Here is a 17371-nt window from a genome sequence, read left to right on the forward strand (position 1 = left end):
GGAGTCCCTGTTGTAGTTGTGTCCCTGTGTCCCCAGTCGTCATTTGTGTCCCGGTCTGTATATACATTCGTTTTTTGAATTGGTCTTTTTTTTAGGTTTTAGTTTTTTTACCTTTAATTTGTGTCCCATGCTTTGTTGATGGTGATTGCTAATCGAACATTCCTTGTGTCCCGGTCGTCATTTATATTCTCCATGTGCCGGTGTCCCGGTCGTCATTTTGTGTCCTGATGTCCCGGTCTGTAATTTCGTCAGTCGAAAAACATGACGTCAGTTCGACACAGAAACATGACGTCACCTAACAGATCCACAGACAGACAACTTATTTTTATATATATATATAGATATATATATATAAATATATATGTATATATTTTCTTTTTAGTTTTTTTTGTAGTTTTCACCTTTTTTAGTTTTTTTCTTCTTTTGTATTAATGCTAAAAGCCAAGGTTCAAACCTGGAGCCTCTCGGACCTAGAGCCTGAAACATAACGCTTTACCAACTCAGCTTCTTCGGCTTGAATACATTCGTTTTGAGCAGCTCTCCTCGGGTGTTGCCATTGTAGGTTCTTCAGTCATTTTACAATTAGAAATTTCTCTTTCAACGGTCTTCTTACAATTAAAAATTTGTCTTTGAACGATATTCTTAAATACCTGTGTCCTGGTCGGTCATTTACATTCCCTGTGTCCCGGTCGTCATTTGTGTCCCGGGTATCCCAGTCTGTAATTTCTCTTTGAGTGTCCCGGTCGTTATTTATATTCCCTCTGTCCCGGTCGTCATTTGTGTCCCGGTCGTCATTTGTGTCCCGGTCTGTAATTTCTCTTTGAGTGTTTTTTTCTTTTTAGTATTTTTTAGTTTTTTTACATTTTTTCTTTTTTTCAGGTTTTCTTTTTCTTCTTTATTTTTCAGCTTCACTATGAAATACATATCGCCAAACCTTTGTTTTTTTTAACTAAAATCTGGTAGGCATTGATGACCTTATCCAAGTCAAAATCCAAACCCAATCATCATCGCTATCATTTTCAGTTTTGATATGTTTTGACTCTCGCTGTCCAGGTGGATCTTCATCTAACTGCGCGGTTTTGCGTTCTTTTATCCTCAAGCCTGTTTCCTTGCTGTTCTTTTGATTCCTCGGCACGCTTTCTTTTCTGACTTTCTCTATCAGCAGCAAGTTTTTTTGGCATAGACTCTTTGAGCATCTTCATCGGCTTTTGCCATGGTAAGTTCATCAGTCATTGTAAACTTAAACATTAATAGATTTCTACGTGAACATATGTCTTAAATATCTTGAATGACGTCACCGTCAAAGCAAAAATGAACGACAATTAATTTCATGACGTCAGTCAACACAGAAACATGACGTCACCTGATCCACGGGACAGACACACAGACAGACAACTTATTTTTATATATATATAGAAGATATATATATATATAATATATATATATATATATATGAGACAGCGGTACTGTTGTATATATGGCACTGTTGTAGCACAGTGGATTGATGTTCTTCCTTGGGAATATGGGGCCTAGGGTTCAATCCCCGCCGCAGTAAAGTTGGGCGACAAGCATGCTACTTGTCCCTGTAAAAAACACCCAGCAACTGAAACGTCAATTCGACACCCTATGCGCCAGAAATGGCTCTGGAGGATCTTTATCCTTATCCTTATATATATACATTACATAAGAAAAAAACTACTTTTTCTAACTGAAAGTAAGGAGCGATATTAAAACTTAAAACGAACAAAAATTACTCCATATATGAAATGGGTTGTCCCCTCTGCAATCTTTCGCTCTTTACGCTAAAGTCTGACTCTTTACCACAGTTCTGCTTTTTAAAACAATTAAAAGCTTTAGCATAAAGAGCGAGGGATTGCGGAGTGCAAAGTGCAAAGTTTTTTTATAGTAATTTTAGAAAATCCTGCGCCCTTTTCATTTAATTTCGGTTCCCCCATGACGTATTTCTCCAAGGAAAGATCCTCCCATATAGCTCCCTCCCCTCAACCCCATCCCAAAAACCAAAAAAAAAATCCACTGAAAACGCTGTACACTTCCCAGTAACCATTATTATATGTAAAAACTGGCCGAAGTTTGTAAATTGCAGCCCCTCCCCCAGGGACTGTGGGGGAGTAAGTCATTCCCAAAGACATAGTTATTATGGTTTTTGACTATGCAGAACAAAATGGCTATCTCAAAATTTTGATCCGTTGACTTTGGAGAAAAATGAGCGTGGGAGGGGGCCTAGGTGCCCTCCAATTTTTTCGGTCACTTAAAAAGGGCACTAGAACTTTCCATTTCCGTTAGAATGAGCCCTCTTGCGACATTCTAGGACCACTTGGTCGATACGATGACCCCTGCGAAAAAAAAAATAAAAAAATAAACATGCACCCGTGATTTGAAGCATGTCTGCGAACATGCTTCAGTTGAAGCATGCTGTATATGCACATACCTTTGCTGAGAAGTCAGCCTGTCCCAATGCCCATTCATCATGGAATCAGTTTCAACTGGAGGTCCCAAAATGGAATCAACATTCGCTTCATGCATATCCCTTTACTGAGTCCCCCCCATGGGAAATGAGTCCTCCAAGCTGTCAAGTAGAACTTATCTCTATTAGTAAAGATTTGATTCCTAATTATGAGATCCAGACTATTTTGGCTGAACACATCTCAAAGGCTTACCCCAACTATAGAAAAATATATACTGATGGATCCGTCCAGAGGGAAAGAGCTGGAGCAGGAGCATGTATCCCATCCCTGAATTTGAATATTTATTCTCCTCTCCCATTGGGATCTTCTATCTTGTCTGCTGAATTATGTGCCATCCGCCTGGCCTTGGATGCTCTTATAAATTATAACATTGAATCTGAAAATATACTCTGTCTCTCCGACTCTAAATCAGCATTACTACTGATCCAAAATATTAATAGAATTGCTAATGACAAAGATTTATATAATATTAGAAGACAGCTTCTTAATCTTAAGATCAAGGAAAATGAAGTTTATTTCCAACATGTTCCTAGTCATAAAGGTATAAAATATAATGATATGGCTGATTCTCTAGCAGCAAAGGCTTCCATGTTATCTCCTAGTCCTTCCTCTGACCTCAATTCACGAGATATTATCAGGCAAAGATCCAAAGTTAATCACAGTACATTAATATTATCTCCATTTCATACAAGATTAAATACAGTGCTATATTACCGGCTGAAATCAGGTGCCCTACTTCTAAATAGCTTGTTATTTAATTGGAAGCTACATCATTCCCCTTTATGCCGAATCTGCTTTTCAACAGAGGAAACAATCCAGCATATTTTATTTGATTGCCAGGCTCAGAGTGAGGAGACTGTTGCTCTTAAGCGTTTCTGCTCTTTGGCTAAGATTCCAAATACTTATACAGCTATCCTGGATTATAACCTGCCATGGGACATTGATCGTAAGATATTTAAGGCAGCAATTGATATCTTAAAGAAGAGAAATATTGTTTAATAAGGATTAAAGCTTGAAGAAGTCAATTTTTAAAGGGACGCGATTTATCCATAGTTTTTCATTGTGCAGAAGAGAGCGGGAATGAGTAGGAAGAGCCGTATTGGTACCGGCCGGCCTAGTGCCTTAAACTGCTGGGGACAGGTAGCTCAGGTACTCGCACTTCCCACAATCAATAACAGTGTATTATTGTTCATAATCGTATATATCCATTGTTGGATATATACGAGGATGTGGGAACTACGAGTACCTGAGCTACCTGTCCCCAGCAGTTTAAGGCACTTGGCCGGCCGGTACCAATAAAAGATCCCAATGGGAGAGGAGAATAAATATTCAAATTCAGGGATGGGATACATGCTCCTGCTCCAGCTCTTTCCCTCTGGACGGATCCATCAGTATATATTTTTCTCCATTTCATACAAGATTAAATACAGTGCTATATTACCGGCTGAAATCAGGTGCCCTACTTCTAAATAGCTTGTTATTTAATTGGAAGCTACATCATTCTCCTTTATGCCGAATCTGCTTTTCAGCAGAGGAAACAATCCAGCATATTTTATTTGATTGTCAGGCTCAAAGTGAGGAGACTGTTGCTCTTAAGCGTTTCTGCTCCTTGGCTAAGATTCCAAATACTTATACAGCTATCCTGGATTCTAACCTGCCATGGGAAATTGATCGTAGGATATTTAAGACAGCAATTGATACCTTAAAGAAGAGAAATATTGTTTAATAAAGATTAAAGCTTGAAGAAGTCAATTTTTAAAGGGACGCGATTTATCCATAGTTTTTCATTGTGCAGAAGAGAGCGGGAATGAGTAGGAAGAGCCGTATTGGTACCGGCCGGCCTAGTGCCTTAAACTGCTGGGGACAGGTAGCTCAGGTACTCATAGTTCCCACAATCAACAACAGTGTATTATTGTTCATAATCGTATATATCCATTGTTTACAGATTGGAGAATAGCGCTTCCAGTAGCTAGTTTTTCTAGAGAAGATGTCAAAGAGGTGAAAGGATTTGTTGTTAGTCCATATACATCCCTACAATTTTTGGAACTGGAACTCTTGATGTTTGAAATTAATATACTGTTGCAGATATCTGTTAGAGACTGAAAGTAAGGAGCAGCATTAAAAAAAAAAAAAAATGTCTCTATAAGAGGGGGCTGCCCTTCCTCATCCCTTGCTCTTTACACCAAAGCCTTACAGTTCTTTAAAAACATTTCTCATTAAAATTCAATGGCCCTATTGTTTCAGGAGTTGTTCTTAGAGAATCAGGGCAGTAAAACAAATTTCATCAAAGCTTCAAAGGCTGATAAATTATTAAATGAGACTTCTTTTGAGCTAATTTTCAATATTTCCCAAGCAGATATACTAGAATTTTCTCAGGAAATGCACTTTCCTGAACATAAAAAAATTCTACTCAATTAAATAAAAAAAAAAGTTTATACTTTCTAATTATTTAAGTTTCATTACGCCTGAAGATCTCCATCTCTGGCACAAAACTGGAGAAGTTAAATGGTTTTTCTAAGATTTCCAGGCAACTAGGTGTTGACTTTTAGTTTACTGTTGTTAGTTGGATCTCTTATCTAAGCTATACTAGTTATAGCAAGACCACCCCCTCCAACTAATTCTGAATAGTTTGGCCATGCAAACTAAAAAAAACTTGTCATGGATGCAATCAGATGGATATTCAACATATCAAAGAACCTAAAGCATTTGTCCAAGAGTAATGACATTCTACCAATAGATGACCTTGGTAGTATAGTTGTAAACATCCCCACCCATCACAGGAGACCAGGGTTCAATTCCCTACTGGGGAGGATATTTTTTTCTCTCTCTAAGGATATTTCTCTTAGTGTCATTTTCAGACAGAAATAAGAGATCTACAAATAGTTTTTGTTCAGCAATTTTAAACAATCCTTTACTTTTATCCCAAAAAGATCCTAAACATGCCATTGGAGTTTCTGGTTTATCAAAAACTTTTGCTAGTGACCAAATAAGTTCTCCATAAACCCTCCTCAGCTCCAACTTATCAGCTTTATTTAATATAATTCTACCAATAGAGGAATTTATTTCAGGAGGAGGCACATGTTTGCGAAAATAGCAATAAGAGTCTGTTTAAATGTAAATTGTAGAAAATTTTTGAAAACTCATGGGTTTTTTGTAAACACAGAAAAATGGGGTAGTGATACCCCACCCAACATTAAAAAACCCAATAACAATATTTATGTCAAGTTGTTGTTAAAAATGGATAGCAAGATATAGACATAATAGCAGCAAAATACAACTTACCCAAAATGGTAACAGAGCTATTAGCTTCTAAAACACCAGTTTTCACTTTGGCAGTAGTTTTCACTTTGAAACATACACGTTTTTCAGTCTTATTGGATATTACCATTGTTGCAGTTGATGGGTCATTAAAAGGTCCTGCAAAACCAAGATTTATTTACATAGCAATTTGATAAACTCACAGAGAAATTATCTGAAATAAATTAATATATTATATGTATTATTAATCACTATTAATAGATTAACCAGCAAAAATCACTAAAAGCAATGGTTAGTTAACCTTTGAAGAGTCAGTTAACCATTATGCAACCTTTTTTTTTAACAAAACTATTACATATCTGCATACACAGGAGATAGAACAAGAAAGAAAAAAACACCATTGATGAAGAAACTGAGTCATTTAGAGAGGCAGTCAATGACCAGGAAACAATTTTTTCAACGTAGACAAACTCAGCTCCACTACATTAAAGGTCCATTATCTCCAAACTCAAATCTCATTTTGCCAGATATGGTATCTCATCTATACTAAAATCTGACAATGGCCCTCAGTACTCTTCAGTTAATTCCAAGATTTGCCAGGACATGGGGATTCACTCACAGAACATTAAGTCCAATCTACCTCCAGTCCAACAGCCTTGTGGAAAAGACTGTCTAGACAGCAAAGAGTCTCATGACAAAGGCATTAGAAAACAGATCCATAATTGGGACTGTTCTAATACAGGAACACACCTGTGGATGGACAAGCCTTACCATCCTAGCTTCTGATGAGCCATCAATTGAGGACACTTATGCAATGTACCACTGACCACCTAAAAAAAAAAGTGGTCAGTAATTGCAAGTTTTTGTAGAAATGCACATCTCTCTAGAGACAACAGAAGTGTATGATGCAATGTCTAGGCCTCTTCTGTCTGCAGAAGTAGGAAAATCAGTATATATGGAGAAGACTCCAGGTGGCAATTGGGGCCCAGCAAGAGTAATTGCCCAGTCTGAAGCCCCTTTATCCTACATAGTTGAGACAGAGGATGGGTCTGTCATAAGATGAGATAGAGTTCACTTCTTGAGCTGCCTTGGCATTGACTCCAAGACTAGAGACCTTGGTGGGCCAACTGCCATATCTTCAACCCTGTTCTCTACTATAATCAAACAAATTCCATCTCAAAATCACCATCACCACCTGGAAATCAGCTCAGAAGATCACCACTGCACTCCTCAGCACCACTAGACTGAACAGGAACAGAGTTCACCTCTTCTGAAGCCTCAATTCAGACGTTTGGAGCAGCACCTCTCCCCTAAGTTGCATAAGAACACAATCTGGAAGAATGATTAACCCACCAAAGAGATTGAACCTTTAAATAGTTTTATTAAGTGAAAAGTATGCAATGTGTATACAGAAGTACATATCAGAGAATTGAGCCTAGCATCTTCTTATACTTGGTAAAAAAAAAAAGTGTTAAGTGTGACAGCAGATTCACTAGTGTAGCAACCTTTATATGTACTTAAAATACACAATAGAGAAGCAAGTCTAGTGCCTCCTCAGGATGTAAATGAATGTAATGGTATCTCAGCTGGTGATGATATGGTGAAGTATTGGTGTATTGTGAACCAATTAGTTTAAAGTGAAAAGAAGGGAGATATAGAGATGATTGCTTTGCTAGTGCTTGTGGTTATTTTTGCATGTGTGCTATGCTTGTTTATATTGCTTATTCTTCTTTATAAGAGCTTGGGTTACATAAATGCATGGTAATTGTTTAGTTTTGTCACAAGCTGTCTAAACTGGAAACTATGCTGAAAAGCAGCATAGTTTCCATACTATAGCACTTAGAAATGCTAATTTGGTAAAATTATGACAGATCATATAACTCACTTACCAATAAAGTGAATATACCATCTGATGTATTTTTTTATATTCTTTACAAATATAACTATCACTTTTACTGTAAATTCAAATTTAAGCACTTTTTGAACTCTTAAAAATGACAAATATCCTAAAAACTATGACTTATCATATAACTGACTTACCAACAAAGAGAACATACCACTTGATACCTTTTTTATGTTCTTTACAAATATAATAAGTGCTTCTACCACAAATCTTAATTCAAGCACTTTTTGAGCTCTTAAAGATGATGAATTTTCAATGGAAGTATGAGTTAGGCTATTCCTTGTTTTCTATAAATAATACTATGCTTTCTCAGTGCCATCTTTTCTTGGTTGTTTTTGAAAAGATAGTGCAACATTTTCTAAAATGATTTATCATAATGTTAGTTTAGGTTAAGAAGTGCTTAAATTTAAACTTATGGTAGAAGCAATTATTATATTTGTAAAGAACATAAGCAAAGGCATCAAATGGTATATTCACTTTATTGGTAAGTCAGTTATATGAACTGTCATAAATTTACCACTAATTCTAGAAGCATATCCATTTTTTGTTGACCCTCCTCCTCCATGGGGCAAACTAAAAATGTGTAAAGTGGACAGGGTTTTGAAGCCAAGGGTTGGGGTTGTACAATATAAATGAAACTATATTTTAATACTAATTCTAGTTATCACACTGGTAATTTCTGTATAGTAGGAAGTCAAGAGATAATTAAAAAGCTCACACTTATATTAATGTGAATATCCAAGATGGTTCACTTTCACTTTCAAGTATGGTAGGCTGTGCAACATCTGATTTTTCTTACAGGTAACATTACCTATAGAGCAAACCATATTAGTCTATAGAGCAAACCATATTAGTCCATGAGCCCTGCAGGCAGTGGGACAAGGTCTATATTCTCTATTTATTTAATAATTATTTGGCCTGGAGCCTCAAAGAGTAAAATAGAGAAAAAGGCCCTATGGAGGAGGAGAGTCAACCAGAAATGGATGCACTTCTAGAATTAGCATTTTTATGTGCTAGAGTATGGAAACTATGCTGCTTTACAGCTTATGTAAAGCAGGTATTATGTATTATTATATTATATGTATTATTAATCACTATTAATAGATTAACCAGCAAAAATTACTAAAAGCAATGGTTTAGTTAACCTTTGAATAGTCAGTTAACCTTTTGTGCAACCTTTATTTTAACAAAACTAGTACATGCCTGCATACACAGGAGATAGAAGGAGAAAGACACCCTTCTTATATTAGTTCAAACACTGCTTCCCCTTTTGCTTCTGCTCTATATGTGAAATACTTTGTATGCAAACTTGCAGAGAAAGAGAAAAAATTAAGTGCAGAAGATTACTAACCAGAAAATGCAGATAAGAGATAAGATAATGTTTATTTTCAAAAGACTATCACAAGCTCTATAGAGCCAAATTCGCTTTATATGTCAGTAAAAGCTAAAAAAAAAAAAATTCTAACAGTACATTAAGTCAAACACTTAAAATTAAAAAGAAATTAAAAAAGCAAAATCATCAAAGATAAAGGGCAAATCAGTAAACTTGTTCCAGAATAAAGGGTATAAAACTTTTACGAAACCTCTCTGTAACAGCAAGGATCGGAGAGTAAGTTGTGATTCCTAAGGAGGCTGATTGGGGAACTTGGAGTCTAATGGGATTGTGAAAATCAGGGATTAAGTCCACAGTACAGGGATCAGAAATGGCTGATTTAGCAAAAAGCAGGCAAATTTTTAAGGTGGTAATGCGTGCAGCTTTAAGAAGGAAGGAGTATGGAATTGTGCCTTCTTTGTAAATGATCCTGAGCAAATGCTTTTGGACTGACTCGATTTTGTCACTGAGTTCATTTGAAAGTTGCAAATGCCAGACTGGACATACACATAATGACCTGATAAAGGACAAGTAAACATGGAGGGAATGTATCTTATGACAATTAAATTTGTTAAGCAGCTTAAAATGAACAGTGAAACATTTGCTTGTTTAACAATGTTGGAAACATGTGTGTCCCACTTAGATCATTAGAAAATGTGACACCAAGAAGCTCAACATGTTTCACCAGCATTTCGCATGGGATCGGGTCACAAAAAGCAGGAGTGGATTTCAAGAAGTTGACTGTCATTATCTGTGATTTAGTGGGATTTACTGTCATATTTAGATTCTTGGATTCATCCAAACATTGGGTTAGGATTTCAACGGGGTCACTTTTAATATTCCTATGACATACTTCAAGGATCAACAAGTCATCCACATATTTCCATCTTTGGGGGAATTCATTGCCAATTTCATTGGTCCCAATAAGGTTCCTTGAGGAAACACTTAGGATTGTGTGAATCAAGTGTACAAGGTAATGGGTGGTGGAGGTTTTTCTTAAATTACCAAACTGTTGGATGTCAATGCAGTGTATAATTTTAGTTTTAAGCTAGTCACAAAGGAGCCCTTCATAAGGCTTAGAAAAAACTGGAGTGAGTGTAATAGGATGCATGCTGGTTATAGTCAGACTGGAAGATTTCTTTGGAATGGGTGTTATAAAACCTAGTTTCCAGCAACTTGGGAATTTACCAGATTTTGTAATTTGGTTAAAAGTATCAGATAAAGGTCCAGCAATTGTGTCTGAAAAGGCTTTAATAAAGTCAATTGGGATGTCTAATAGGCAAGTACTTGATTTTTTGAGCTTTTGGATTTCATTTATAACATCAGAGGGAGAAATTTAGGGGAAAGAGGTGGAGGGAGGAATAGTTTGACCTGATCCAGTGAAAGGGGGGAGAGTTTGTACAATGGACACAAGATGCAGGTTCAAATTATTGGCTATCTTGTAAGGGGGCTCAGGGAGATGAGAATTAACTTCAACAGGGTTTTTTTTCTGCAAATCTCTTTAATTTTCCAGTACCATTGTTTGGGCTTGTTAGAATACAGATCCTTAACCTTACTATTGTAATACTCAGAAGCTGCCTTTCTCAATTTTCTCTTCAGGGACTTTCTTAGATCAATAGCCTGTGTGATATGTCCTTGCTTGAACAAATTGATTTTTTTCTTTATGAGTTTTTTAAAAGTTGCAGTAATGTAAGGTTTATTGATAGAGCATATTTTAAGTTTTTTTCACCAGAAAATGAGCTTCATAATTACTCCTCAATAAATTTTGGTGGGACAAAGCCTTGAAGTCGACATCATTTGTTTGGCACACAGGGGACCAATTTTCACTAGTGATCCAATAGCCAAAATTGTAGAGTCCTGAGTCAATTAGAGGTCTAAAGATGGTTTCAGTAATAGTAAAGGAATGTTTAACTATAGCTAGTGGAGATAGGAGTAGGCTAAAGTGGGAACTACCTCCAAGAGGGGGAAGAATGGTGATGGGTCTGTAGAAATTTGACATATTGGTGCATACCATTCTGCAAAAAGCAAGGTTTTTGCTTTCAGATTCCTCTCTGGCTTACTTCCACTGCCTTTTAGGAATCTATTCTATTTGGTATCTAAACAGCATCTTCCAATTACAAGACTATCTGCACAGATCCATATTTGACATATGCCAATAGCGAGGTTGGATTTTTTGCCTGAAATCTGCAGTATTTTATATTACGTTGTATTGTAGCCTGGTTTCATGTTATGTTTTTTTGTAGGTAGCCTGGGTCAATAAACCTATTCAATAGACAACATTACATGGTGTCAGAAGTGGGATCTGAAAAACAATGGACATCCTTCAGCCATCAATAAACTGGGAAGTCAACTCCCTTTCAGAGGAATGGGACTGCTTTGAAGAACACGCTAAGCTGATGTTTGCAGGGCCACTTTCAGGCAAAACAGTAAAAGTACAGTGTGCCTACCTACTCATCTGGGCTGGAGCAAAAGGTGGGGAAATATTCAACACCTTCAACATCACGCCTGAAGAGCTGCATAAAATCAAACCTTACCTTGCTAAATTCAAAGCATATGCTTCACCTGAGAAGAACACAGTTTTTGCACAATACCTGTTCCAGAAGCAAGACCAAAACGACACAGAGACTGTGGAAAAATACATCACAGATCTAAGGACATTAGTGAAACCATGCTCCTACTCAGACCCAGATGAAATGGTTTGGGACCGAATTGTATGTGGAATCCAAAACCAAAATGCGCGTGAAAAGCTCTTGGCTGAAAGCAATGAACTCACACTGGATAAAGCAACCTTTATGTGCAGAAGCCACAAAGCAACCCAGGCTCAACTCAAGACATTCAACAGAACAAGGCCAGCCCCCATCAAACAAGAGATTGACCCTATATCCCGCTACCAAAACCAGAACAGTGGTAGAAACAAACAAACAGAAGCAAGCAGCTCCAAGAGTAAAGGATGCTACTTCTGTGGCAGAACATACTCCCCCTCACACATCTGTCCTGCAAAGGGGAAAACCTGCTCCACATGCAAAAAGACCAACCACTTTGCCAGGGTCTGTTGAAGTAAGACGGTCAGTGCAGTTGATGAAGATGCTGCAGATACAAACCCTGGCAACAAAACTGTTTTCCTTTACTCCATTGAGCAAAGTAAGAACAAAGACAAAGCAGTTATTCCACTGACTATCAACAACCAGTTCCCTGTACAATTTAAGATTGACACAGGAGCCTAGGTGAATATCATCCCAAAGAAGTATTTTGACCTCATCATGCCAAAGCCCACCATGAAACCCACCAGTAAGCGCCTCACAAGCTATTGTGGAGCACGGATCCCAGTAACAGGAGTCTGCGAGCTATCCTGTAGGTACAAAGACAACATGAGCAGCAGTTCTACATAGTCGAGACCTCATCCTCCCCAATCATTGGCTACCGTTCTAGCCTCAACCTGATCAAGCTAGTCCTAAACATAGACATAGCAACCTCCCAAGTACCACACCTGAAGGAAAAGTACAAAGAAGTATTCAGAGGAATTGGAAAGCTGGATGGAGAATGCAACATACACCTAAAGGATAATGCTACGCCAACCATCTACCCAGCCTGACGAGTCCCCGGCGCTTTGCAGGATAAGCTCAAGACAGAGCTCAGTTGCCTAGAAAGCCTAGGTATCATAGAAAAAGTAGTGACCCCAACTGAATGGTTTAACTCAATGGTAATGGTAGAAAAGAAGGATGGCTTCATAAGACTGTACATAGATCTAGTTGATCTAAATAAGTCCATCAAGCGACCCCACTACCCGATTCCCACTCTGGACAATGTCACCTCAAAGCTACATGGAGCTAAAGTATTCACCAAACTTGATGCCCAATCCGGTTACTGGTCCATTCTGCTGTCTGACAACTCTTCTTATCTCCTGACATTCAGCACAATCTATGGGAGATACCATTTCAAGCAAATGCCCTTCGGAATCATCTCAGCCCAAGATGAATTTCAGCAGAAAATGGAAGATGCTTTCAAAGGCCTAGAAGGATTCAAAATCATCATTGACAACATGATCGTGTATGGCAACACCCAAGAAGAACATGACAAACGCCTAGCAGCAATATTGGAATGGGCTCTTGTCAAGGGCATCCAATTCAATGAAGAGAAGTGCGAGTTCTCAATATCCAGATTAAAGTACTTCAGACACGTCATAAGCTCTGAAGGAATGCAGCCAGACCCTGATAAGATCCGTGCCATAAACAACATGCCAAGCCCATCATGCCGAGAAGAACTCCAAACACTTCTTGGGATAATCAATTACTTAGCCAAGTACATACCAAGTCTCTCAACAAAGAACAAAAAACTCTGTGACCTGACTAAAGCAGACCCATTAATCTGGGAAGATGAACACACACAGATCCTAGAAGACTTGAAGAGCTCCATTGTATCCAACACCCCATTCTTAAACCACAAGAGTAACAACATGGAACTCATAGTTGATGCCTCTAGCCACAGACTTGGTGCACACCTGGTCTCAGAGGGGAAAGTCACAGCATACGCATTGAGGTCGCTCATCAAAACAGAAATATTCCCAGCTAGAAAAAGAGCTGTCCGCAATTGTATTTGGCTGCAAACATTTCCACCATTATCTCTATGGCCAGCATGTTGAAGTTACTACTGACCACCTCCCACTCAAAACAGTAGTGGCAAACCCTATCCACAAGGCCCCACCCCAAGTACAGAGATTAATGCTCCAGCTCCAGCCTTATGACCTTAGCCTGAAGTTCCTACCAGGCTCAGAAATTCCTGTAGCTGATGCTCTATCCCGCCTACACCTGAGCAATGCTGATCCAACACTGGAAGAAAGTCTAGATGTCTATGTACATCAAGTTGTACAAAACCTACCTGCCAGTGACCAGAAGCTTGAAGAGATCCAGGAGGAAACAAAGGATTCAGAACTGAGTACCCTAATCAAAACAGTCCAAGCGGGGTGGCGGAGTGCAAGAAAAGACTGCCCAACCAACATCCTAGCATACTGGAACTTGCAGCATGAACTCTCCTTTGAAAAAAGGCATCCTACTCAAAGGAGAAAGGCTGATCATCCCCAAGAATATGCAGGCAGCTAAACTGCAGCAGTTACACACAGCCCATCTCAGAATCATGAAAACGAGCCAGAATGCTGGTATATTGGCCAGGACTCAACACAGACGTCCAACAGTACATAGCAAAGTGCCAAACATGCACCAACAACATGCCAAGTAATTCAAAGGAACCAGTAATTAACCACAACATCGAGATGCTGCCATGGCAAAAGGTTGTGACCAATCTCTTCAAATGGAAAAGCGCCAGTTTCTTGGTAACCATCAACTACCACAGCTGTTTTTTCGAAATTGAGAAGCTTCCAATGACCTCATCCAGTGCAGTCATCACAAAACTCAAGGCCCATTTTGCCCAACATGGCATACCATCTCAGCTAATGTCAGACAACAGACCTCAGTTCACATCAAGAGAATTCACCAATTTTGCCAAGATGTGGGGAGTCAAGAAGGTGGTACAAATCTCAAAAAACATCATGATGAAAGCAACAGAAAACACTGGGTATGCCAGAGTATAGGAATACACCAGTCAATGGGTTTGCATCAACAGCCCAGTTCCTAATGTTGCGTCAGCTAAGATCCATCCTGCCATGTACCTCACAACACCTCAAGAAGAAAGGCATTCCAACCACACAGTTCACTTGACAAAGAACTGAAATGCAGAAACACCAAAAGCTATATCATGACAAATCAGCTAGATCACTGAAACAACTCACCCCTGGAGATGCAGTTGACATACAGAAGATACCCAACAGACCATGGAGTCAGGCTGTTGTGCTATCCCATTCAGGAGAGCCACAATCCTACCAGGTGTGCACCAACAAAGGTTCTGTGCTAAGGAGAAACCATAAACATCTCACAGCCCATCCACATCAATGCCAGCAAGGTTTGAGCCAAGCCAGTGAGACAAGCAATTAAGCAGCACCACCAACAACAGAAACGGCTATTGAGTCACCACCCTCAGCTTCACAGCCACACTTGTTCATGTCCCCATTGCCACTGCAGGACAGTCAGCAGGCCAGCCTGAGCCCCAACCAGATGGCCACCATATCTCAGCCCCAGGGTACCAGCAAAACACCATTGCAGCTATGCACATACCATGCTCAAACAGTAAGAAGACCCCTGAAGCTAAACCTGTAAAAGGAGTGAAGTGAAAAGAAGTATGAAAAGCTGCAGCCTTAACGCGGCCAAAGACTCAGTGAAGTGGACCAAGCCAAGACTTTAGTGGACCACCCTTGAAGCTAAAGTGTTTTGGAAGTTTAGTATGTTGTTTTTTTATTATGAGAAGGACAATGTAGTATTTTATATTATGTTGTATGGAAGTTTCATGTTATGTTTTTTGTAGGTAGCCTGAGTCAATAAACCTATTCAATAGACAACATTACAACATCATCTGTGCTAAGGCTTACAATACCCTACTGCTTGAGCTGAGAGATAGGAGCTCCCTTGGTTCTTTCATAAAAGAGAATAAAAATTATCTTGTTTTGAATTAGTTTAAATTGAATAAAGAATTTAACTAGAAAAGTGATTTTAGTTATTATTGAGTTTTTTTGTGTGGGTTGGAGTGGTTATCTCCTAGATGAAGAGGTGGGGACTTGTAAGGATGTTTTTTTGGTAGGGGCCATGGTTGTATTGAGAAATGGATGGAGAGCCATAGTGCATATTTATTCTTGAGGTGATATGGAACTTAGAATTCATTTTGCATAGAGATGAGAGATTATGTATGTTATGACTGTTATAATTTTTTTTTAACCCAAATGAACTAGCCTAAACTAAAACTAAATCAAGAGTAGCCTAGAATTGTCTTTGGTAGTAGGGAATTTTACAATTTGTTTTAAGACTAAAAGTATTACATGTAGACTCAAGTTTTCATTCATTTGCATCACCTAAGAGGAAAATCCCAGCATTTGTGCATTTAGATAGTATATAGTCAGCACTGCCATGCAATTTTTCAATAAAACTAATTTTTTCAGCTGCTCTCTGCCCAGGAGAGTAGTAAAAACAACACAGGACAATCAAATTGAAAGAACATGGTAAGACCTTAGGTTGAACACAACACAAAATTATTTTAGATAAGGAGTCTAATTCATTAAGTTTTTCAAAATTAAGACTTTCAGCATTGCTTAACAAAAGTGTGGGAAAGCTATGAATAGAAAAGATAGCCTAGAATACTTACTAAGAGAATGTACACAAATTCTAATGTTTAAAAAAATTCACTTTCTTAGTGGTATAATAGATATTTGCAGTAATTTGACTGTTAAAATATTTATTAGCTGTCCAACTAATAATGGGTAGGTATTTAATCCTCTGTAGGCTAGTTCCGGCTGATATGTGGTCTAGGCTAGTTTGCTTTTCAACTAAATAGCCTAACCAACTCACCTTTGAATCTAAGCTCATTTTCAGGCTCAACTGCAATAAGTGGCTGAATATGCGACATGCTTTAAACTTTAATTCAAACTGCAAGAGATAACGGTTTTTAATTCAAGAATCTGAAGTCAAAGATAGATAGCAGTAGCCGTACAGTAACAACAGTTCTAAAGCAACCAGACTCTGTCTAGGATTTAGTCCAAAAGTCCAGTTCTTGAATTTCCAACTATCAGGTCAACTAATCATTTTCCAATTCAGCTTTGTAAGAAAAAGGCCAGAAAGTAAATCTGGAGGCCAAAAAGTTTACAGGGAGAAAATGAGTAAGGGGTGAATGAGTGGACACAGGTCGGCTTTATTCATCCAGCTTGCTATTGCACCAAATCTAGACGTAGCTCGTTTTTATTCGAAATCATTAGCCAGTTTTTCTAAATGATTACCACAACAATGTAAAACTCTGAAAAAAGGAGTTCCAATTACAATATACACACATGCATTTTTTTTTTTTTTTTTTGGTGATTCCAAACACTCAAAGCATATCAGGATTAAAGCTACCAGTCAAAAGCTAAGAGCCTGAGAAAATTAGGCTGATTTTCATAAAAGAGAGGAAACCAACCCAAAAGAGTAAGAGATTTTGATGAAATTAAATAAAAAAAAAAACATTTTTTTTTAAATTGCAAGTAAGGAGCGACAGTAAAACTTAAAACGAACAGAAATTATTTCGTATATGAAAGGGGCTGCTTCCTCATCAACGCCCCACTCTTTACGCTAAAGTTTGACTCCTTCTCTAAACTGTACTTTTTGAAACAGTAAAAAAACTTTAGCGTAAAGAGCAGGACGTTGAGGAGGGAGCAGTCCCTTTCATATACGAAATAATTTCTGTTCGTTTTAAGTTTTACTCCAGTTCCAAAAACTGTGGGGA

General features: G+C 38.2%; 1 protein-coding gene across 6 annotated transcripts in view; it reads right to left on the reverse strand.

The window, feature by feature from the left end:
- LOC136040833 (vesicle-associated membrane protein-associated protein B/C-like) overlaps nucleotides 1-16604 on the reverse strand; it is a 34777-nt gene extending 18173 nt beyond the window's left edge. The window contains exons 1-2 of one of the 6 annotated variants that reach the window (XM_065725170.1): nucleotides 16465-16604; nucleotides 5769-5903 (exon numbers count right to left, since the gene is read on the reverse strand). In XM_065725170.1, the coding sequence (XP_065581242.1) occupies nucleotides 5769-5903; nucleotides 16465-16522 (193 nt within the window). In that variant the 5' untranslated portion in view covers nucleotides 16523-16604. Of the gene's footprint in view, nucleotides 1-5768; nucleotides 5904-7784; nucleotides 7931-8365; nucleotides 8515-8850; nucleotides 8969-10972; nucleotides 11130-16464 lie in introns of those variants that run through there. The other 5 variants (XM_065725174.1, XM_065725169.1, XM_065725173.1 and 2 more) reach the window with 5 other exon arrangements.
- Nucleotides 16605-17371: the final 767 nt, after the last annotated feature.

This window comes from Artemia franciscana, chromosome 21, assembly GCF_032884065.1.
Source record: "Artemia franciscana chromosome 21, ASM3288406v1, whole genome shotgun sequence".
NCBI classification, from domain to species: Eukaryota; Metazoa; Arthropoda; class Branchiopoda; order Anostraca; family Artemiidae; genus Artemia; species Artemia franciscana.